At 37.4% G+C, this 25,484-nt stretch overlaps 2 protein-coding genes across 2 annotated transcripts in view; one reads left to right on the forward strand and one right to left on the reverse strand.

Annotated features, from left to right (window-relative positions):
• LOC109032750 (uncharacterized) overlaps nt 1-14,295 on the forward strand; it is a 47,528-nt gene extending 33,233 nt beyond the window's left edge. Inside the window, exons 3-6 of the mRNA XM_019045027.2 lie at nt 2,154-2,244; nt 8,797-8,891; nt 9,722-9,887; nt 11,805-14,295. Of these exons, the coding sequence (XP_018900572.2) occupies nt 2,154-2,244; nt 8,797-8,891; nt 9,722-9,887; nt 11,805-11,890 (438 nt within the window). The 3' untranslated portion in view covers nt 11,891-14,295. The remainder of the gene's footprint in view (nt 1-2,153; nt 2,245-8,796; nt 8,892-9,721; nt 9,888-11,804) is intronic.
• Nucleotides 14,296-14,780: 485 nt separating this feature from the next.
• The window catches only part of ds (dachsous cadherin-related 1), a 392,936-nt gene continuing 382,232 nt past the window's right edge, over nt 14,781-25,484 (reverse strand). Inside the window, 6 exon segments of the mRNA XM_072302784.1 lie at nt 14,781-21,713; nt 22,471-22,599; nt 22,937-23,067; nt 23,346-23,518; nt 24,155-24,460; nt 25,128-25,413. Coding sequence (XP_072158885.1) covers nt 19,400-21,713; nt 22,471-22,599; nt 22,937-23,067; nt 23,346-23,518; nt 24,155-24,460; nt 25,128-25,413 — 3,339 coding nt within the window. The 3' untranslated portion in view covers nt 14,781-19,399.

The following is a 25,484-nucleotide window of genomic DNA, read 5'->3' on the forward strand; positions in this document are numbered from 1 at the left end:
TCCAGACTCTTGAAAACATTGACAAGAAAAAGGACTCTTGATTCAATCAGATTTAAGCTTAAATCAAAAGGAAATCCGCTCAAATTAAGAGGCTGGGTTCTTGATTTAAGCTTAAATCTGATTGAATCAAGAGTCCTTTTTCTTGCCAATGCTTCAAGAGTCTGGACTCTAGATCCAATGTGTTTTTTTCCAGTGATCAGGAGATGCGCGATTTTTCGTTATTTCGAGGCGCTTTTTTTTGGTCAGCTGATGATTCGACTGCCCGAGGCGTTTGTCGTCATGGAAATCGCCGTGGATGATGGCTTTACGGCGGAAGGGTACTTCAAAATTTCACGTAAACGAACTATATTCAAACAACGCGAAGTTCGGATATCAACTTTTGAACGAGATATAAACAAATCGATGACCGAAGTGCGAAGCCACGGATCTCCTTTTGCAACGTTACAGAAGTAAACCGACGGTGTAAGTCAGCAATCTTATAACTCGGTTTGTAACCTCACAGATTTTCTATCATACTTTATTTTTTAAACAGAAAACCACTCAACGGAAATTCTTTAAAACTGCCGTGATTTTTCTGCTCTGTGCGAAGAAAATTCTGCAAAAACTTTAAGGGATGATGTCAATCTGTACTCCTTTAAAAAATAACGTAGAGGCGGAGATTTTCAGACAAAGCAAACGAGTTAAGTGATTGCCGAAGACTTAAACCGTCGAAGACGTCGCGACTCAACGCGAGTTCGAATAATCGCGCCGAGCACGGTGCGATCGGCGTCTAACTCATATCAGCGCTTGCAAGACTGCAGGGATACTGCATGCATTGCACCAAACAGTGCGGTCAGCGTCGGGGATGTTAGCGCCTACAAGACTGCGTGAATACTTCTCGCATTGCACCAAACGCAATGCGCGGAATTATACGAGTGAAAGTCATTGATTTTGAAGCATAATATTCTATCGTTTCCCAGAGAAGTCATATTTTATCCAAAGAGGCAGCGTCTGAATGTGCGCACAGCGTTTCTTCTTAGCACGGTTCATGTCGGCTAAGTAGTCAGAGACTACTTATATGAACAACAATTCAGAGCATTTCATCGATGAGTTGTGAGTTTTTCACTGCGATGGGTCTGTTAATTGCAAACTTTCGCCTGAGCGAAAAACAGCTTAGTTTCTCATAGAAATTAGCCTAAAAATCAGAAAGAGCTCATCAGAAAAAGTCTGAACTTCACAATCTGCGTTAAAAATTTGCGCATTTTTAAAAATGCGGAAATTTTTAACCTTTTAAGTTTAAGCTTCCCACTTCAAATGCACTGCACAGCCATGCCGTAGTGTGTTCATATGAGTGTCATATGATGATTTGAATGATTAGGCAAAAACATTTGCACCGCATCGGAAGATTCGAATTTTTGGGGGGATTGATATATGTATTACATTTTGCAATAAAATACCACTATTTCTGGCCCATTTTGGAAACAACATTTGGATCCCATTTCGCAAAAAGGAACCAGCACGATCACAGTGTTGTAAAAATGTTTATTCTTCATAATTGGACCACATTTTGCAATTAGGAACTACAAATTCTGGCTCAGTTCAGAAAAAAACGTATGTACCATTAGTTTTCTGATGCTTGTAAGTGTTTTTATGAATAAGTCAGAAATTATATTTCCTTATTGCATAATGTAGTCCAGTTATTCAAAAAATCTCTCAGAATAGCAAGTATTTTTTGCTTCCCACCAAAAATTGTTAATTTTAAAGGAAAATAATTTCGTAAATTTTAAGACTGTAAATATATTGAGTAAAAAGGAAAAGGAAGGCATTGTTAAAAGGAAAGAAAAAGTTGCACAATTTTGAAAACACTGTAATTGCGCTGGTTCCTTTTTGCTAAATGCAATCCATATATGCCATGGGTTTCCCTGTGTGCTTTTATGGGAGAGCCAGAGATAGTGGTTTCTTATTGTGAAATGTAATATAGTGAACAGCAGCAGAGCATGCGATTTACGCGATTCGCAGAATTTTTGTTTTCATCCGGCCCATTCTTCAATAGGTATGTCGGGATGGTAGTTTCATAGCTGAGGAAGCTTCCCAGCTCAGAAAGCCTTACAGCTACGGTTCAAAAAATCAAACAATTTGATTATAATCTTCATTATTTCGTTTGTTTGTTTCAGGTAGCGCACGCTTTGCTCACATCAATCCTAGCGAACGTGGCCGTGCAAGTGTTGGCCGGGACGCATATACCACCAGTCCTGGACGATGGAAGTAAGTAAATTTTCCGCGGAACATGCTACACGATACACCCAACAGAGATGTCACTCGAGGAACTTTTCTCGCTGCGTGCCCGCCCGGCTCACCATCACGTTTTTCGCCACGCCAAAGTGCCGCCCCGATAATTGGCGGCGCGCTGCTGCTCGTGCGTGAAGCACGCTCCAGCCTTGTCAAAATTCTGCTGAACGCTGCCGTGCTAAGGAAAAACGCCGTATGAGCCTTCAGGCGTTGCCAAATTTCCGTTGACAAATCACTAATTTTCGAGAAATTTGTGAATATTTTTCTTCCAATTGGACGTATTTCTATCAAACGGACCTAAGCGCCATAGGGTGAGGAAGGTAGAGGGGGGCTTGGATTGGCGGCGGAATCTGGCGTCCGGCTTATTCCGTCCTATACTCGCAATGCTTTTCCATGGCGCTTAGGTCCGTTTGACAGAACTCGCTATCCGGGATTCTAAATTCCTCAAAAGGAACTCAAATTGGCGCTTAGTTCCGTTTGGTAGAAATACGTCCAATTTCTCAGGTAATTTTGCTTGTAATTTGTAGAGTCCCTTTACAGAGAGAGTTGAGACTATTGCGGCTTATTATATGGATGTCACAAACGGAAACAAAGATGACACAAATCGGACGTTTTTTGTAATCTTTGATCAACCCATTCCCGAATTCCTATCTCCGTTGCCTCTCTCATTCCATTTTTTCCTTGCCGTACCCCTAATTCTCCGGTCTATTCCAGTTTATAATCTTTGCAATCGATCAAAATGTAATCTTTATTCCCGTTTGTGACACTGTGAAGACCTTAAATACGGGAGCCAGTCAGAAATGGATTTGCATCGTTTTTACTCTCAGTATAAAGGGACTCTAGTAATTTGATCTAAAAAGTCAGAAAATTTCAAGGAAAAATATGGACAATTTTCCTCAAAAATGAACATTTTATCGGGGAAAATTTGGCAACTCTCGAATGTTCATACGGCGTTCTTTCTGAGCACGGCAGAGAGTGAAACGGAACTCGGATAGTTTCAATAAAATTGGCAACGGTGTGCGCTCTACCCGCGGCGTGCGTTTCCATACTGTCTTCACACTCGTTTTAGCTGAAATTATAAGCGGAGGAAAACACGCTGTGACGTCATCTCAGCCCTCCGTTTTAGTTTATTTTCAAGGCCTCGCGTCATATCGGAACGTTTTTCTACCGTGCTAAGGAAGAATACCGTATCTGTCAATTTTTTTTTTTTTAAATAAAAAACTTCGGTTGACGTCTCGTTGAAACTAGGTCACCGAGACTCGAAAAGAACCTTCCGGGACTTCCTGCCAAGCGGCTTATACAGCGCGTGGGTCGCTGCTAGGGCAAAGAGGCAGGAGACCTAAAGCGCCTTCAATTTTTCGCATGTTATACAAACATCTCTAAAGTTTCAATAATTGCATCCAGGCGCTACTATCGACGTTGCCAGAGTATGAAAGTACACCGTATGAAAGAAAATGATCATCGTGCAAATTGAGACAAATAGAGAGAAAACTTCCCCAACGCGCATAAAAATTTAAGAGAAGTCCATCAAACATTTAGGTTTTTTCTCATTCTCCTTCAATTTGAACTTCGTTAAAATCAGTGGCGATTTTGCAAGTTGGCATCACTGTTTTTCCTCCATTTAACTCCACTCAAAATATCGATTTTAGAATCACCAAGAATCGATTGTTATACATACATTTTAATGGAAGAAAAACAGTGTTGCCAACTTTCAAGAACCCCCACAGATGAAATGTCATCGGTTAAAGTCAAGGAAAAGCAAATTAAAACGTGCCCTCGCACGTCGCACAGTAGAATAGATCGAGTCAATAGGAGAGCTCCGACAAAATTTGGAAACTTTAAAAGCTTATAACTCCGTTTATACAAATCTTTGAGGTTTTATAAGTGGTTCCATTGCTTTCCTTGTGAAAATGCACTGAAGAAGCACCCCTTGAAACTTTAAATGTGGCGAAATAAACATCAAAATGGACCACTAGACAAGGTACTAATTCAAGTATTCTGATACATGTTTCTTAACCAGAATTTAACGTAGAACACGATTCTTGCATTGAAAATTACTGAAATTAACTCCTAACTAAGATATCAACGTTTTTATTTAACATTGGTCACGAGGAATTTGAACTGCCCGCTCACAAGAAACTCAAAGCTCTACGTGAGTCAAATCGCACACCACAACGGTTTCAGCAAGCTTCTCAATCGAGCAATGTTCATTTCCCACCATGCGTTGTTCAGACTATACGCAATTTGCTATCGCTGAGCCAAAGCGTCAAGATTGAGGTTGCCAGATTTTTATATCGCAGAGACTCTTATGATAACGTTTAGCGCGCGATATGAATCGCGTAGAGCATTGAGTTTTCATGAGCGGGTTGTTTGAATTCACGCATCAAGAATTATTAAATATTTTGTAAGGAGTTGATTGCGGTAATTTTTGTTGTGCGCATCGTGTTTTACGTAAAATTTTGGTGAAGAAACATGTATCAGAATGCTGAAATCGTACCTTGTCTAGTGGTCCATTTGCAGTTTTAGTCAAAAATTTCATGTCCGACCTTCCTAATTGACTCGAGCCACTGTGCGTCGAGCGACAACGCTTGAAAGTTGGCACTGGGACTCTCCCAGTTGAAGCCCCGCGACGAGGCGACTACGGCCGGCCGTGGTCCAAGAAAACAGAAACTGCGTCATTTTCCGCATTCGTTTTCGTCCAGCGCTCGAATCTATACACGTAATAGTAATGGGCCAAATCAACTTAACTCACCGGCAATGTCATTGCCTTTAAAAGGCATTAACAGTTTGTTTTCAACTTTTCTCGCTTGCGTAGCAGCCAGCGTGGCATGAAGGCAAGTTTTCTCACTGTGGAAAAGCGCGATCTCTAGCAGTGGCGTGGTGTGCTTCGCGATGTATCGATTTCAGGCGCACGGAAGGGGGGGGGGGCGTACACTCTTTGCGCGCCCCCTGCCTATGTTCAGGGTGTCTACAAGTCCGGAAATTCCGGAAATAGTACTGATTTTTAAGGGCGGTCCGGAAGCACTGATAATGTGCGGAAATTCCGCAGAAAGGTTCGGAATTTTTTTCATTTTTTGTCATTTTTGTCGCAATTTGGGCGAGAAATTGAAAATTTTCGAATTTCGTTAATTAGAGGTACTGAAAAAGTACTGAATTTTTCTGTTGAGGAGGTACTGAATTTCTTGGGAATGTACTGAAAAAGTGCTGAAGAAGTAGTGATCTCTGGTCAGTTTGTTTTCATAGACACTCTGAATATTTTTGAGCCATTTTTTAGCAGAAACAAATCTTTTTGATGTAGCTGAAGTTTTCAACCGGTCCATTCAAGTTTTTTCTGTGTATTATGCACACTGGAAAAAAAACACATTGGATCTAGAGTCCAGACTCTTGAAAACATTGACAAGAAAAAGGACTCTTGATTCAATCAGATTTAAGCTTAAATCAAAAGGAAATCCGCTCAAATTAAGAGGCTTGGTGCTTGACTTAAGCTTAAATCTGATTGAATCAAGAGCACTTTTTCTTGTCAATGTTTTCAAGAGTTTAGACTCTAGATCCAATGTGTTTTTTTTCCAGTGTAGCTGAAGTTTTCAATTGATCCACTCAAGTTTTTTCTGTGTATTTATGCATCTGCTGAAACCACGGACGACGAGGCACTCCGGGTGGAAGAGGGAGGCAGGCGCAGGCCGTCTTACACCCGATAATCCCGGGGCGCACCCGCACCAACTCCCGATAACATAAGCCCCCGGGCTTGTCGGCTTGAGGTGCCGAAACGCTTTTTGTCGGCACACTGCACACTCTTGTACTGATATAGATGTCAGTCCTCCTGATAGACGCTCGTCCGTCCGTGTAGACGTGCCGCAAGCGTCCTGATAACGCTACCGCAAGACAATGACCGACAACTAACGGATGACGAGCCCCATTGTTTGTTTCTGGAGGATGCGCGCCCCGCTGCCCAGCTCGGCGCACAGTGGATCGAGTCGATCTGAAAGGTCGGACATAATTTGGAAACTTTGAAGGCCTATTATGCACTGAAAAAAACTCCGGCCGTGAGAGCCGCAATTATGGGCTATATAGACATACCGTCCGTTCCGGGCTCAAAGGTCGAAAATTCCGGCTGCTGGAGGTGTAGCTTCGATTACTCCGGGTTCAGAGGCCGAAGCTACGGCTCCAGCAGCCGGAATTTTCGGTCTTTGAGCCCAGAACGGACGGTATGTCTTGAGGCTCCCACCGCCGGAGTTTTTGTTTCAGTGTGGACTCCTAGACAAGGTACGAATTTCAGCATTCTGATGCATTCATAATCAAAATTTCACGTAGAACACGATGCGCACAATGAAAATTACCGATATTAACTCCTTACGAAGATATATAATGATTCTTGGCGCGTGAATTCAAACCACTCGCTCATGGAAACTCAATGCTCTACGTGATTCAAATCGCGCGCTAAACGTTATCATAACAGTCTCTGTGATGTAAAAATCTGGCGACCTCAATCTTGACGCTTTGACTCAGCTATAGCAAATTGCTTATAGTTTGAACAAGACATGGTGGGAAATGAACATTGCTCGGTTGAGAAGCTTGCTGAAACCGTTGTAGTGCTCGAACTGACTCACGTAGAGCTTTGAGTTTCTTGTGAGCGGGCAGTTCAAAATCCACGTAACCAATGCGGAATAAAAACGTAAATATCTTCATTAGGAGTTGGTCTCAGTAATTTTCGTCGCGCGAATCGTGTTCTACGTGAAATTCTAGGTAGTTAAGAAACCTGTATCAGAAATGCTTAAATTCGTACCTTGTCTAGTGGTCCATTCCGTTCACACAAAACTTCGAGGCTCTAAATGTAGTTCCATTGGTTTCCTTGTGAAATCGTTTGCTTTAATCACCCCTTGAAATTCAAAATGTTACGAGATACACATCAAAATTTGCAATTTTAGTCAAAAATTTCATGTCCGACCTCTCTAATCGACTCGATCCACTGTGCGGCGCCCGGCTGGAAGGAACGGGCCCCAATATTGCGTCATAGCCGTCTCTGGGTCACCCGTCCATACGGAATGAAACAACCATAGTCTAACAGACTTAAGTTGTAGAACTCCTATCATACGCCAATGGGGATGAAAAATGGAGGACGCGTTTATAGTGAACAGCATATCCGTGGCGAGGCTCTATCGATATTTCCTCATTTGAGGCTGTGGTAAAGAATCGATTATCGAAGTGTTCGTTGCAAACACCCTGTTTATCGATCCTTTTCCATAGGTTTAAATGGCAAATCAATCGATGTATCGCAAAGCACGCCACGCTACTGCGGATGACCTTGATCGACAATTAACACTGCCAAGATAGGGGTGTATCGAGCAGGATCATTCAATATCGATTAATCGACTCGCTGGCCTCTATCCGGCAGCCGTGGCGCTTGGCTTATCGGCGACCATGTTGTCACTGATAGCCGATTCGGTGTCCACTCGGATTTTGTCCCCCATTCGCTGATAAGGCTTTCACTGATAAGCCCGTGCCCGTCTTGCGGAAGTGGAGCAGCGGATGTTGCATCAGCACGTTCAACGGAAAGCGTTTCGCGTCACAATCCAGTTTTCTACTGGTTTGAATTGAAGACTGATGCCGCACAGAAGAGAGGCAGGGTTGCCGGCAGTTTGGAAAATCGGGAAAGTCAGGGGATTTCTGACGACCGGAAAAAGTCAGCAGGGTGTTTAGCGACCTGGAGGACCGGGAAATGTCAGGGAAATCAGGGAAAACGTCTGGGAGACGTTTCAATAAACCTGTCTTTGCTCTTCTCTTGAGGAAAACCTTCCGTTAGTTTTCTTTTGAAGACTGAAATTGGAGCGGAGATTTGCTACGTTGCAATCGGAGATGCGCAATTTTTGACCTCAGCCATCAATTCAATGTTCCATGTTTCAATTAATGAAGAAAATTCAAGAAAACCTATCGTTAGTTTTCTTTTGAAGAAAACTGAAGAAGGAACGGAGATTTGCAACGTTGCAATCCAAGATGCGAAATTTTTGACCTTAGCCATCGATTCAATGGAAAAATTGCGATGCCTTGAGATGAAGTTGTGACTCAGTAACTAGGTACTTTATCGACGTAAAATCGCTGAAATCATCAATTTTTGAACGATTAGGCCATATTTTTTCCTTACAACTTTCGCCGTTGAATTGCAATGAACCAATATTTAATTTTTTTATGTTTTTTCAAACAAAAATAAAGAATATCTACCGTAAAAGTTTTTAAACCGGCCACATTAGCGCATTGCAAAACTCTATTCTTTCAATTTTTAAGATAAAGAAAAGATTTCAAAAAATATCTTTCTTCAACATATCGGGACACAGTCATTATTATTGTTAACTGAATTTATTTCGATTCCGTTCTAGGAGAAAGAATGTACCTTTGGATGTAAAATTAGTTCTCTGTATTTTAAAGAAAAAAAAAATAATTATATTAGCATTCATTCCATCATTATTGGACTTTTTAAGATTTAACTCCATGGAAAAACTATTTTACCAATCCTCGTATGCATGTGTTTTGCAGGTCCGGTGATATCAGATCTGGAACTCTTTGGAACTATTGTAATGAGCTTAGCCTGTCTGATAACAGCGTTTGTTCTCATCGTCGGAGTACATAAGGTAAATCTCATTGTTAAATAAACGCCAATTAATACATTATTTTTTTCCTTTACTTAATTTTGTACTACTCTTCAAGCAGCTTACAATAATGAGTCTAACGAAAATGATGCAGTGAAATTGCAATATTTCTTCAGCGTTTGGGCAATGAATGCCGATTTTAAACGATAAATAAAGCAAGTTCCATGTGACCGAAAGATGAATGCAAGAAAAATGCAAAGAAAAATTGCAACCTATTTCAATAATAGGATCCCTCTGCGTCTACAGTCAGTGGATAGACAACATCTATCATTCTCTGTAATCACAATTTATTGTCACTCTATCAAAATTTGAGTTCAATCAGGATTTAATCCCGATCTCATCAGGATTTGAGGAAAAATCGGTAGTAAAATCAGGATTTGAGAAAAGTCGGGCGTCCAATCGAATTTTTTTATAGAGCTATTTTTGTGAAGTTACATTCGCCTAATTCCAGAGTTCTGGTCTCGCATACGCTTATGCGGGAATTTTAATTTTTCTCCGCAAAAATCAGGATTTGGAAAAATTATAAAGTCAGGATTTAGCAGTCAAAAATCAGGAAAAATTAGGATTTCATCAGGATTTCCCAAAATGAAGAAAAACCAGACCTCCTGTTAAATTCAGTTTTCAGTTAGGTTGAATAATTTGTAAAAATTCTAATTTTACCTGGGAAGAGAGCATTAACCTCATTAAATTTCATTTTTAATCAGGCAATTGATGCTGATGATTTCTTGGAGACATTCTCGCAGAAGCATAAAAGTTGTGCCATCATTTTAGTTATTTATTTTTTTATCGTAATTTTTCATTCTATTTTTCAGAGTCAACCAAAATATTTCGTGCCATTCATGTTGCTCCTATCTATCACAGCTGTTTTCGAATTAATCGTGTTCGGACTTGGTTTTGCCTTTGTCTTATTTGACATCGTATCAGGAGTGCCTCCAAGACTGAACTTCTCAGAGAAAATATTTTCATTTTTTGATGGATGTAAGTACCTCTCTTCTTTCTCCTCTGTTCTTTCTCCTCTGCAGACACAGTTTTTTGGTACATCATCTCGTATTTTCCGAGAATTCCAGTGATTCCAGAGCAGTATTTTGTCCCATCTTGACCGAATTTAGGGGGTGGCCACATGAGCCGCGGCCCATGGCGCCAAATTCTTCAATTTTTTTAAATGTAGGTGTATAAAAAAAATAGGATTCAAAAAAAAAATTACATACGAGAAAATGCGACAAAATCTCTCATTTCCTGAGAGTATAGTAATTTCTAATTTCGTCGTCTTTCAGTGATACAAGAGACAGCACCTTTAATTAGTCGAGTTAAGAGAGAAACCAAACACGCAATTTGGCCTGGAATGGCGCGGCGCAAACAGCAATGATGACGAGGACCTGAGATGAAAAGGAGAAGCCCTCGGCGCGGCGGTCGGCATGAAACACCTATAGGTCTGGATACACGATCAAATTCCGAACCAATTCTGATCAAAGTAGACCACTTGATGACGGATGGTCACCATGCAACAGTCCTCTTTGATCAAAATTGGACGAGCCGTCTTTTGATCAGAATGGAGTGCCTTAAGAAACATTTCTGCCAAGTTTTCATTTTAAAACTAAGCAAATTAATGATTTTAAGACCGATGACTCCCGACACTTCGATGGTAATTGGTTTGGGAATTTGATCGTCTATCGAGACGAGCCTACAAGACTGTATGAATACTTCACGCATTGCGTTGAACACATAGTGTGGTCAGCAATGGTCGTAGTGAAACGCACAGCGCCTACAAGATTGCATGAATACTTCACGCATTGCGTCAAACACAGCGCGTCCAACAGCGGTCGGCGTGAAACGCACAGCGCCTCCAAGACCGTAGGAATACTTCACGCATTGCGCCAAACACAGTGCAGTCAGCGCGGCGCGGCAGCGGAAGTTAAAATTATTAAACTACATTTATGTTTGTTCTTTCATAATTTTTTCGTTCATTTCTTGGAAATGGAAGGCCTTGACCACACAGAGATAGGTTTACGAAACTTAACTTTTGCTAGTAGTATTGACAGAGCTTTCGCAAAAAAATTGTCCAACACTTTGTTCACTTGATGGTCTTTATTGATGTTTCAAAACGAATGAGAAGGGGCAGCAAAATACAAGCGGCCCATGGACGGCAAGTAGGTAAATCCGGCCCTGCCCATCTGCAGTTTTGCTTTTTCAAAAATGTATCATTCCTTAAGAAACTGTTATCTTCTGGCAGATGGTTCATCCCTCTTTTGCATCAATAGTTTTCAGGAGTATTATTCGCTTATTTTTAATTAGCCCTTATAATGAGTTGTTGCCAAGATCGTGCCAGATAGTGCTGAGAAGTCAGCACTTTTTCCATCCAAGTTCTTGTAAAACAGTCGCATTCTATCGCATAATCTGGCAACTTTAACTCTTGTCGTTTTGGAATTTTAAAAGTCTCTCTGCCCAAATACTTTTTTTTCTGTGTGTGCTTTACAATTAATTACTAATTTTGCAATATTAATTATTAATTAATATTGCATTATTATTAATTATTATTAATTTTTTTAAATTTAGCAATATTATTTTCCCACAAGGAGTGTTTGTTGCTTTTCTTTTTCTTGCATTGGTGAACCGTGTCCTTAAGCAATTTTCTGTTCAATATAAGTAATCAGGAAAATGGTATGATAAGGCAAAAATTTGAGTGACGATGAAAGAGAGTTTGCAGCAATGAATCAATAGCAAAAATAAAAAAAAGTGTATCTTAAAATGTGACATTTTAAATCTTTATTCTTGTTTCATCAGAAAGGAAAACCAACCAACAGTTTCCATGTTTTGAATTTCATTATTGATTTTTGATTATTGAAATATTTCATTGGATTTTGCTAATTTTAATCTATGTTATTTTGTTTGTTTCAGTCCTTAATATATACTTCGTTCTGGTCATTCATAGTTACTACAATATTTTAAGGCAGAGCTCCAGTTACCTGAGAGAAAATGTTTAATCTTTTGAAATGGCAACCAGTCTAATGGTCTCATTCTCATATGTACCTAGGTTTAACTCATTAAAATTACTATTTTTGAAGATTTTTCTACTTAAGTATTTAAGTAAGTATGTACTTAATATGCTTGAATCAGTGTGATGTTCTTTAAATTCTTGATGTGTGGTATCAAAAGGTTTGGCACAACATCTCTCGCCAGATCTGAATCTCTTATGACGCTCAATGATTATCTTCATAAAATTGATTCTTGACCATGTTTTCATTGCAATTTTCTCACACCTAAATTTTGAGGTATCTTGATTCTTTATATTCCAAACAAACAACAGTCAATGAGCTTCTCAATGGTGAAACTGCAGAAGCGCGTATCAGGGTTTGCGGTGTTGCAGTTTAATGCAACAAAAGTTCCAATAAACAACTGAAAATCATTTCAACTCATCATTATTATATTTTATGGAAGTTGATTATGTAAATCTTTCATCTATAACTCATCAAAGGTTCATATTTGTGTGTAGCAACATTGCAATGGAAACGCCGTGCCGAGGAAAAACGCTGTATGAACGTTCAAATGTTGCCAAATTTCTTCTCAAGAAATTTGCATTTGATCATAGGAGATTTAGCAAAGCTTAAATGCTCATACGGCGCTTTTCCTTCTGAGCATGGCAGTAATCCTACCAAGAATTTCTCCTTCTTGCCTCAAGTAATAATGTCTCCAGCAATTGAACTCAAAATCAGTCGAGGTTTTACTTTAATTCATGAACATTGTTTTCCAAAACATCAAGTTTTGGTGTGTATTGTTTGAAATACCACTTGCATTGATGTTATCGCAAAATTTGTAAGTCTCTCTGAGCGTTTTGTTGATCAAAGCAACTGCACACAGTTTTTTAGATGCTTTTTTCAGCAGGCATTTGCAGATCAAACTCCACTGATTCAATTTTAATGTTCATACTTTGAATATGTTTCTATCATTTGCCATCAGTGCTGTGTTTCCATTGTCACTGCAACATTTTCGTTGCTCCAAAAAAGGTAAACAAAAAAAAACGCATTAGGTATTTATTGAATTTCTGAATATTTTTTAGGATTACGTTCCCAATTCTTCTCTCAACATTTACTTTTAATCACCCAAGTGTCCTTACTTTGAATTGAATCACACAGCTCAAACATATGCCATTTCTTAATCTCTGCAACGTTTTTCTTGACCCTCCCTGATCAAACTCTACTATTTTCGTTGCATTTCTCCCCACAGAAAAGTAATTATAAACATTAAATGCTTATCTTTTATTGAAATTAGAAACTGCAGATAATAGGTGTGAAACTGAATCAGTCAAAAATACTGTTTTTATAGAAAATACGATAGCATTTTGAAGATTACCATGATCTGATTTTAATCACTGACAAAGTTTTATTTTACAGAAAAAAAGTGGTTAATGCAAAATGCATTCCAGAATCAGAAATTGTGTGATACCTACAGCACCCGTCTTTTTGTGAAATAAATTGAAGTAGGGTATTATTTTTATATTTCAATTGTTTTATACTGTCACAACAATTCTAGAGCCTTAACATGAGAATTCCTCAAGATTCTTCAATTAGCTCCAGAGGAGTGTACTTAAATTCGAATTTTTGAAGGCTATCAAACTTTGTTTTAAAATGGAATTCCAAGAATGCTTTTAATAGATTTAGGTTAGTTACTAGTTTTTGTTTTTCGTTTATGTATCAAATTTTTATTACAGTTTTCTCTCTCAGTTCAAGTTAAATAAGATAACATGAGTTCTGCACCTGTACAACTGAGAGATGTCGATTAGGTTCTCTTTCTAGTAACTGGATCGAAAAACTTGACTGAAAAACTTTCTCTTTTGATATTGTACTCTGGAGAAGTTACTTTATTAATTTATAACAACGATTCATCTCTCTTCACATTTCTAAAATCAATCATTTATTAAGTAGCAGGTAGCTTAAAGGGACAGTCAGTGTCAGAATGTACATAAAACTAATTATTTCTGCTAAGTTTTCCTTGGGAGTCTCTAATATTTTCAATGACTGTCTCCTTAAATTTTTGCAAGTTTCTTAACACCATTTATTTCCATGCCTGTCAAATTTTTTCAAAGTTTGTTCTAATGGTCTGGTGTGTTGCCTGACAGGCAACCTCCTTGGAAGCACAGCTAGCAACTGAACAGCACTTCCAATGAGTTTTCCAGACCGCTCATAATTGATCATGTCAAAACAACTTTATTGTATTAGAAATTACCTTTAACTCATTTTTTTCTAGGAACCTAAGATTTGTTACATTTTGTAGACACCGTTTAATTTAGTGTTCGAAACCAAATTTTTCTGCATTATTTACTTGTGATATGAGAATCATGTGCCTTTAATTTTAGCATAGGTACAATAAATTTCTCTTTCTCTATTTTCAATCAGTCTCTGATTTCCTATCCCCGAAAATAATCCTCATAAGAACCCGTTCTTGTAAATTCAAGTACAGCACACTTAAATTGCCTTCAATTTAAGACTTTTAATTCAAATACAAACGCCAGATTTTACTGAATGATCGAATTTCTAGCAGGCATGCTATCCATACTTGGATTTGAGAATAGGGCATCTCGTTTCCTTATCATCACATTTCTAGAGAATTGAGTAATTATTTAGTTTTCTCAACTTCAGAGGTGAAAAGAGTCCACACATGTTTTTAAGATCCACTCTACTGCCAGATCATCACTTGACTGCAGCCAGTGTGATGTAGAATTGGCTTTTCTTAGAAAAAAATTCATTATATTTAAACCTGATTCTCCCAATGCACAGAGTCTCAAAACATGTCCTTTGGAATAATTGACTCATTTACAAGACTTGGGTCTTTGGGATGAAAGTGAATTCAGGAATTAAAGAAGAATACGCCGGTATATAAAAAGGTATTTCACATTTATTTAGAACAAAATTACAATTTAGTTAAACTATACACACTATACAGCCAGCTTGATATCTCTTGTATGTTACAATATATGGCCAGACTAAAAAGGAACTTTATAACAAGCTTGATGGCTTAAACCAGAATTCATACAAATAAGTACACTGATTAATATGTAGATAAACCACCTATGGAAACTATTCATTAAAATGGCCAAAGGTTTTGATGTACCGGTTCAAAAATTGGTTAAAAAAAAGACTAACAAGTTAAAGTTTAAATGAGGGGTATCTATTCAGAAAACAGAATGAATCTGACTTCCTTGATAGAAGCTAAATCAATGTTGTAGAAGTCCAGTTAACTTTTTTTTCCTCACTGGAAGGACTGTTTTCAATAAAAATTGTTTGAAGGAAATATCTCTAAATTGAGCCCTCAATTTGTATTAGGAAAAAATGTACAGAAAAAAAAAGGAAAAGTTACTTTCATCAGACTTCAGTTGAGCATTATGAAAAAAAGTAAGTCTGTAGACGCCAAGTAAGGGAAAATATCAGTTTTAAAAAAAATTGAATTAATTGGCACGAATTGATGAGGCTTTAAAGTTAATCGATAAGAAAGAAATTATCAGTTCTGTGTAGGGGAATTAGCTAAAAAGCACTAGAAATTAGCCCTGGGTGGCATGTTGTTGTTTGAGGCACTTAACATTCTTTCAGAAATAATTGCACAAAATAAGTGTAAAAAAAAGCTAAAATGTGAAAAATGACACATTTTACAGTCAGGACAAATTCCAGGAAATCATAAGAATTAGTTAATATAAAAAAATAAAAATAAATATAAAATCAGTCATCGAGGGTAAATAGCTGTATTACCCGACAGATCGATTGTGAAACTAGAAAACCATGAGTCTTGATTTGTGATGAGATAAAGTTCCTGCCAGGTTTTGTTTTGGTGAAGGAAAACCTTCCATTTTGATCCTTGAAACTTCACGCGATTTTTCTTCCGTTGTTTCATAGTATCGCCTCAAAATTTCATATGAAAATATTACTTAATTTTCCTCAGAAAAGATGAAAATTGAAATCTTCAAAACACAGTAATCAAGATGCATGTTTTTCTGGTTACACTATTGACACATAAATTTAAAAATAATTTAATTGAGCTGGGAAGGTGAGAGAACTAAAAAATAATTCAAGTTAATACAGAGGGCTGAAGCAAATATTAACATATCAAGAGCTTGAAAATTATCTTTTCCTCAGAGGGATTAATCTCAAGAATCGTCATGGATAAAATAAAAGAAGTTATTAAACAAGTTAAGAAGGAAAAAATGACAACTGCAAAACACTATAAGATTATTTAAGCAATTATGGGGCATCATTTCTCAATAAGAGCTCACTTGAATAACAGAAAAACCTCCAGTTCTCTGCCTCTTTTAAATTTTTCCAGGAGCTGAACTACTATCAAGATTGAACACATAACCAATTTTTGCAAAGTTTTTTCTTTTATCGAAATGGCACAAGATAAAAAACTGATTTTAGGTACTTAGATTCATGAAAGATTGACCATTTTAAAGAAAAATACAGATACACCTTTGGAGGGTGTAAAAAGACTCATTTTAGAGACTGAAAAAGAGAATACCAGTAAAAATTGAATAGAGGAAGCTCGTTTGACTCCTCTGAGCGTTAACTCAACATAAATTATGGCCTCTTGAAAAATATGTGGCTGGATCTGTGAAAAAGGACCATATTTTCCAGGAGAAAATTTCCCTCAACTTTTCAAAAATGCACGCAAGAAGAAAATCTGGAGATTTTGGCACAAGTTTGACCCTAAAATCTCAGAAATCGCAGGAGATAATAATTTTAAAGTTCCAAGACAAAAGTTCCTAGGGTGTGGTGAGAAGTGATTTATGTTTTGGTGAAAAGTTGTAGAAAATTGTCTCCCAAAAGGTAAGGCTCCCTCACACAGAACCGGTCACATGTATTTTGAAGTTTAATAAGTCGTTGATACAAAAATGATACTAACTACGCCTGATAAGCCATTAAAAAGAGAGAAAAAATTTCTCTTAAACATAGAAAAAGTTGAAAAAAAATTGGTCTGACAGTCTACACAGCATATTAAAAAACAAATAAGTACTCAAAATAAACAACCTATAAAATACATTTTAAAGTAATACGTATTTGAAAAAAAGATCAGTCTCTTAAGTAATGAATACTTTTCGGTAGTACTAAGATGAAAAGACGGACGGAAAAAATTGAAATAACATACATATGCCACTTGCAAATGAACCTACAAATGAGTGGGTTGTAAGCTGAACAACAATGGAGCATACAATGAAATATTCTCCGATTAACCTTCGGCATATCGATGGCTATGCTGCGTATTTCCATTTGTGAAGTTGCAGACTTCTTATCATCCTTTATTTTTTCTTTGAAAAACTAGTTAACGCAATTTCTTAAAAACTTCCTTAATTTTTCTTCTCTGTTAGCAGAAAATTCTACATCAATTTCAAGCTATAAAGTTGGCTTATTTCTTTTCGAAAAAATAAAGTAGGAGCAGGAATTTTGAAACATCACAATAGAGATACGTGGTTTGAAACTTTGGCCTTCCATATGAAAGATTAATTTGATGGTAAAATTACCTTCTTGTGAAGTTCCTCTTGTTCTTCTCGTACATTTTCATTTGTTTCCAAGTAAAAATTCATACTTAAATCTTAAATTTACTCATTTATGAAATCATGTTTCTTAATATTTTCTTTAAATATCAAAAACAGTATGAATATAACTGTTTGAGAGGACTGGTTTTGATTTTATATTGTTCTGAACTTGTAATCCTAGTGATATAATTACAATGATACATGTTTGTACATTATACAAAATTTACATACACATTTACAGCAAATTCACAAACATGATTTGTCTTATTTGTACAATATATAGAATTACATACAATCAGAATTAATAAATTATTAAGTAATCAGAGAACAAAAAGCATAATACTGAGTGATGGAGATAAAAATTATAAGTAACTCTCCTACTGTCATCATTATTTATGAAAATAGGGATAGGCCGATAGAAAATTTTATGATGATTTTATGATTTTTTTTAAAATTTGTCATTAAAAAAAGGAGAAAGGAAAGAGAACATTTTTTTTCAGATTAAGTATTTCCTCAGAGAAAAATTAAAGAAAATACATAACATTATAAACCTTTCATTTGCATTGCAAATCGAAGAAAAAAAATGTTAATTTTTTAAAAAATTTCTAGTAAATGCAAAAATAGCTTTACCAACATACTTATTCGAGAGAGTGTAATTTCTAAGGTTCTTTCGCTGATACATAAAATCAACGTAGTTCAATCAAAGTGGCACTATTTTGAAACACCATAAATGTTTCACTTCTTGAAATTCAGTTTTTTGGTAAAGTGAATAAATACGTAAAGGGCAAGCTTAATTTAAGTACTGACTAACAGATTGCATTATTTAAAAAATTGAGCAAAAGTGCAATCCTTTTAAGATACTTCTCCTTTCAAATTGAAATTAGCGATCAACTTTTTGATCATATGTATTTGCATTTTAAAATGGCCTATCTCAGAGCCACAGGCTCTTTTCACACCTATATTTTTCATCAGTCTCCGTTTTAGAGCACACATAACAAGGATAAATTACAATTTGTACACTTACAGGTTTGTAATTTGTTCATTTACAAGCAAAGTACAATCATAGATCAACAGAGGTTCAGCCCTCAATCAATGTGAGAAATTTTCTTATCAAAGCTGAAGCAGAAGTTCGAGACGGGGCTCCAAATATTTCACGAAAATCAAGCATACCTCATAAATGAGAAAAAATTTGGCGCATATATTGACTATACTCATACTTCTCATTCATAAAAAAACAAGGCTAAAGATACAACGATGATATTTATAGTCTCATATTAAAAATGTCATTTTATAGGTTAAATGTAATATGTATATTTTGGCACATTTTTTGTTTGTCTCTTCAGACATTGATTTTCCTTAGGAGTTATTTTCTCAGTCAATGGATAAAATCGATTAGGAGGACATTTTTTCAAGAAGAATCCCTAATTTGTTGTCTCCCACAAGAATCTGCTGGAGTCTCATTGAGCACTACAGAGAATAAATTTTCAATGATACACAAATTGCAGATCACAAATGAGGAAAATAATTTATGGCAGTTACAACATAAATCAATCCTACTTGGGTTCAACTACTTTGGCAGGGTGAGATATCTAGAATTAGAGATTATGTCTGAATGTCCATCTTCAGCACATTGTTGCCATTAATGAATGATTACTTTCATTGGCACAATTGAGGGCAAGACTTATTGGAAAACGATAAAAAATCAGATGACATAAATTCTATACAGAAGTAATTACACTTAGGTACACGCCTAACTAAATCTCATTTTTGGTAATTGAAAAAAGAATAGAATTAACTGTACACCCTAATTATCACTAGGTTAACATTAAACACATTTTGAAAATTAAAAATTTGATTCCATAACTATATCACAATGAAGATGGGGAGAGCAAGGACCCAGACAAAACGTTGAAAAAGGTTTGTATTGACAATTTGTTGAATAAACTAGAATAAATTAGAATTGCACTAGCTACTACTAAATCCTTAGTTCCGTCTCAGTGGTTTGCCTATGATGCGATGGAGGATGAAGAGGCGATATTGATGGTGACCTTGTGGCTAACGGAGATAAAGAGGGTGAAAATGAGGGCGACATGGCCGCTGATGAAAAATTGGCAGGGTCGTGACTAATTGGCGACCGAGGTATTTGGGGGAACAAGTGTGGTGTCCGACTTGAAAGAATTGGAGCTGCTATTGACCTAGGAGCTACATTTGTCAAGAGAGGAGGAGGTAGTGTTTTGATAGGTGGACAACTTTTCTTCCCACTTGATGTCCCACTAGCACCACTTTTGATTGAAGCAGTATCGTCTTTTAACCGTGCTATTTCGGAGAAGACGTGAGCTAAAGGCTGATACTGCGGACCCCAGTCTAGGAGGTAATCCCAATTATAACTACCGGTTAACTCTTCTTCACTATGAACTATACTGCTCAGAGAACCAGTCATTGATGGCTGATTGCCTGATGGCACTTCTGAGAATAAGACGTTGGCCCCCCGACTTCCGTTTGAGGCGCTACTCCGATCTACCTCATCAGTCGTGCTTCCTCTATCACTGCCCAACTTTGGATACAGTAATGTTGAGAGGTCAGGCTCAGCATACGTGTGCCGCCCAGTCCCGCTCCCTGTAGCAGATCTATGTTCAACAATTCCCAGTCTAGCCAGATACTCTTGCGTGTTTTGTACTGACACTTGGGATATTGCATCCTCTTCCTTCAAAGGTCGATGACCTTCATTGATCATTCGGATTTCTTCATCCTCGACATCTTCACCATCTTCAGCAGAGCCTCTGCCACTCGACCCTGACTGTTCCGAGCCTGAGAGCTCAGAAGTTGTTGCTGCTCCCGAATTTGAACTGCTATTATTATTCCGATATGTTGGGATATCATCATATTTCGGGGGTCCAAATTGGCTGGCAGGTCCTGCAACCCCACTATTGCGAATTGGAATCGTGTCAAAACTACTGGCATCTACAAAATTATCCGTGCTTTGTCCACTGTTCAAACCTGGCTTGTTAATCTTCTTGTGCCGACGATTACGCACGTGTAGAAACAGGAATAAAGCACCGAAGGCTAAGATCAATAGTATCAATGCGATAAGTAGGCCCATGGCCCAGTCTGCAACACTACTGGATGAAACTGAGACTGTATTGCTGTTTGAGCTACTGGCCAAGTTAGTACCGTGACTTGCAGTAGGATCAAAACTAATTTCAACAATGCTAGTGTTCGTCAAAGATCCCTGTCTCCCAGAGCTGGCTGTAACGACTAAACTAATATCTTGACTGATTTCCAGGCCTGAGTCTAGTTTCTTCTTTATCATCATTGCGCCAGTTGTACGATTAATTTTGAAATAAGAGTGTTGCGTTGTTAGCTGATACACAACTCTTCCATCAGGTCCCTTGTCCCTATCGGTGGCTGTGACATGACCGATTATATATCCAACAGGTAGATAGAAACCGGTAAGAACAAACTTGAAGGTGCGCTCCGTGAATTGTGGATGGAACTCATCTCTGCTTTCGATTTCGACCCGAATTCGTACTTTAGTGGCACGGCCACCAGAATCACTACAGTGCAACGTAAATGCATAACGACTACGAGTCTCATAATCAAATACAAAGTTCGTTGTAACCAAGCCTGTCATTGAGTCAACTTTGAATAACTTCCAGGAATCATCATAGTCGGCAAATCCTGAAGCTGCTGCAGTGAGGATAGAGTAATTTAGTTTACCATAAATTCCTCTATCCGCATCTGTTGCACGAGCCATAAACACAGCAGAACCAATTGGCTCATTTTCTCCAACAAATTCCAAGTATTCAGTGACAGGGAACTTAGGTGAGTTATCGTTTTCATCCTCTAGGAGAATTTTCAGTGATGTAATCGTTGATAGGAAAATGTCATTTGGAGGTTTTGCACTATCAGATGCTCTGATGACCAAATTATGCTCTGAAATACCACCATCATAGTCGAGGTAGTTTTTCACCGTCAGAATACCTGTATTTGGATCTAAACTGAACAAATCCTGATCATTGCCAGAGGTGATATCAAAGCGAATGTCCGAATTGGGTGGGAGATCTGCGTCTGTTGCAGATATTTGGATGATGGAATGTCCTATTGGTGCTCCCTCACTCACTGTAACACTAGGAGGAAGGCTGAGAAACTGTGGAGCATTATCGTTTGAATCTTCGATACTTATGTGAACAAGAGCAGATGATGAATTGCGCTGAGATGTCACTTGTAGAGAATAGATATCTCGCACTTCACGGTCAACATCCTTCACCAAAACCAACTCTCCAGTGGGGCTAGAAAGGAGAAAAAATAAAGTCAGTTACTTTGGAAGAATTAAAAGAAATTACCTTACTATCATTGAAGCCAAACAAAATAGAACAGTGATCTACCATTTAAAGTGAGGGAAGAAAAACACAATGATAACTTTAAAAACTGCTCAAGTCAAACTATTTTTAAAAATAGAATAAAAGTAGAGAAATAAAATGAAAAGAAAAAAATCGATTAAGATTGCATCATTAACATAAAATCCTCCTCAAATTCAACAAGCAATGATTTCCCCTTAATATACCCGAGAAGCAACATATCGATGATGAAACTGAGGAAACGCATGTCTCCGTTTGCAGCACTGCAGACTTACTACCATACTTCATTTTTGAAACATGAAAAACTACTGGACGTCACTTCTTCAAAACTTTGGTGATTTTTCTTCTCTGTGTGAAGAATATTATGTAGAAATTTTAAGTCATGACTTTGGTTTGGTCTCCTTTTGAAAAAATAAATTAGGAAGGGAGATTTTGAAACTCCGCATCCAAAGTACACAATTTTGTAGTCTCCTTGTGTGTCAAAAAATTATAAAAAAATTGGCAGTCCTTAGTCTTCACTGTTAAAGCTACAAGAAGAGGTAAGTAAGAGGACAAAATTTAAGAGATGATAAAAACTTAAACTTTAGGATGTTCAATGCAGAATATTTTGTAAGAACATGAATGTTGCATTTCAAATTACGAATTGCTACCACAGTTGTGTAAAAGCAGTAAAAGCTAGTGTACCAACCTTAAAATTTGGAAGACATTATCATCATTTCCTGAAATGATATTAAACTGAGCAAACTCATCAACAACACCTCCAGGTATCATTTTCAAAATTGTTGTGCCTCTAGATGACTTTTCACGAATTGAAACCCTGAAAACAAAAACGATTATTAGAAACAACTGAAATGATGCAAAGAATCCGAACTCTTTAAAATTTCAATCCATAAACATCCTACCTCCAAAAAATCTTACATATCTCAATGCATTGAATAGATGAAAATAATGATAAATCAAAGAAATTGCAAGAAAAAAAAGCGCAACTTTGAAAATTTAGGAGGTACATTTCTTAATTTGATTTTAATTTTTGTAGACAGAAAGAGAGAATTACAGTAATTTATTGTGACAAAAAAGGTAAACTTTTAAAATTATCTAGAGAGAGCAACTTTCAAACCTCAAAAATTAAATCATCCAAAAAAAATTATCATTACCTAAATTCGTCCTGTATGAATTTAGATGCAGACCCATGACTACTGCTTGCAATGTAGATTCTGACGGGAACAGTGTTCGACCTGGCTGGATTACCTCCATCTGTAGCTGACACTATCAGATCAACCACACCCTGAAAAAAGGAATTTATCAATGTTACTTAAAGTCATATTTTTACCCATCAGCAGGTTTCAGGTACATTCGGTACCTGACTAATATGAGTTATAAACTACATATTGAATTCTAAGAACATTGTGAATTCAGTCAGTACAGAAATCAAAATTTCTTGCTACGAAAGATTCTATTGGAGCTATATAAAGATACAAATTTTACTTATGTACTGAGAGTACAAAAATATTTAGACAAGTCTTGAATTAGGTAATTACAAAATAGAGAGAAAAGTGTACTGACCGCTTGCATGTGACTGGCGCTGACAAGACTACGGTTGGCAGAGATGGATCCTGTGCTATCGTCAATGTAAAATCCGACTGTTGGATTGACAAAACTATATCGGATGATGGCATTTTGACCGGAATCTTCATCAGTGGCAAAAACGGTGGCAATAGTTCCATATGGAGTGCCCTCTGAAAGGATAATCAGACAAACACAGAACATTAGATAATTATTTTACAACGAATTGATAGTTGAAGAGGGGAAATTTTCAGGGAGGCTGAAAGTAACAAGATCTACAGAGGTGTTTTTTCAGCATGAAAGTACATCTTGGTAAGGTGCACCTCGAAAATACTTTAGTAAAGAAGTAAAGAGTATTTTTGAAGGGTTTCACCCAGTAAAATAAGAATGAGCTATAATACAGCTGCTGCCTACAATTGCTACTCATTTTCACTAAAAAATTTCGGACACAAAAAACATTGTTTTAGATTTAAAAACTATTTTTTGGGCCTCACTATGAACTGGGATGAAGACCTGCTAATCTGATTGGGCACGATGTTTCAAAATCTTCACAAAAGTTCAGTTTTAAAACATTGCGTGAAAAATAAAATTCAATGCCTTCAAATTTTCAGATCATCTCCAGAATACAAAGGTTTGAAATACATGCTTCAGAGACTTGAATGTATCAATGTAAATTAGCTTTTTCTCATTCTTGACAAGATTTTTATTCAACGCATTTCACGGCGCATATGATAAGGTAATCCCTCATAATTTATTGCTTGCCTGGAAATTACACATCAAATTACTTTAAAAGAGTGATTAATGTTTACCTGACAAAGTGGCCTGGTAGAATGGTTGCAAAAACTTGGGAGCATGGTCATTGTCATCGCTGACATGAATGGTGAGCACCGTTTGCGCTAAGTGAGCCGTGTCGGAGGCCTTGATTCCCAAACGATATTCTCTCTGAGTTTCGAAGTCTAGGCTTTTGCTAAGGGCAACCCTGCCACTGAAACGGTCAATGCTGAATATTGAGGCAGCCTCTGGGTCGGTATCTTCGGTGAATGCATAGGTGAGTGATGGATTTGTGTCAACATCATTTGCAGTGACAGCAGTAAGAACACTGCCAACCTCCATTCCTATTTTCAGAGGAAAAGATAATTACACTAGAGTTTCATAACAAGAAACCAGCTTTGAGCATGGAAATGTTTAGTGAAATTTGATTGAAGCGTGATGGTAAAATTTAGGGATAAGTTGATTTCAAGTACACTTTCAGCAATGTAGGAAGTTTCACTCCAATGGCATGAAACAATTTGCTGATGCCTTTCAATAAATCTGATACAATAAAAGAACAAGCAAAATAATGTCTACTTTCTCAGGTAGAGTGCCTCAGAGAAAATCAAAATTTAAAAGCTAACACCATGAGTTTATATCCTATTAAAATTGACCTACAGATGGTATCGTTTGTTAAAGTAATCTGACAAGTAGGTCTGAGTGTTCTTACATTGATAGAAATCCTAAAAATAGGTAAACCTCTAAAATATGGAATTTTCTATCTGCTTTTTATTAACTGATTAAAAAGTATGATTTCTTGGCAAAGGCCTCAAACGCTGGATCATATGACTTATGAAACATCTCAGAGGCATGTTTCCTTGCTTCAGTCCGACACTACTTCAAGATAAGGATCCTGGCACCATCTTGAAGGAATAAAATATTAGAAGAAAACCCGTTCAACGCCACTACCAAAAAAAGCTTCAATCGCCTACGCATAAAATGGGTTTCACAAAAAACTAGAGATGGACTTACCTTCTCTGACAGTGATCACACTGTGAGGTGGGAATGTGGGCAAATTATCATTGGCATCAACAATGCTGATTTGAATCGTTGCTGTGCCTGTCAACTGCGGCATTCCTTCGTCGGTTGCAATGATTGTAAGCCTGTAAAAATCACGGATCTCCCTGTCAAGCACAATATTGGTCTTGACCATGCCTGACAATGAGGGCTCGATGACAAAGGCATTATCGTGATTTCCATCAACAATGTGGTAGGTCAAACGAGAATTGCTGCCAGCATCCATGTCCGTTGCAGAAACCTGGAGCAAGAGAAAAATGAATCAAAAATAATACATGATAATCAGACTACTTTGTTCAAAGCAAAATTGGC

The sequence above is a fragment of the Bemisia tabaci genome, chromosome 7 (genome assembly GCF_918797505.1).
Source record: "Bemisia tabaci chromosome 7, PGI_BMITA_v3".
Lineage (NCBI taxonomy): Eukaryota > Metazoa > Arthropoda > Insecta > Hemiptera > Aleyrodidae > Bemisia > Bemisia tabaci.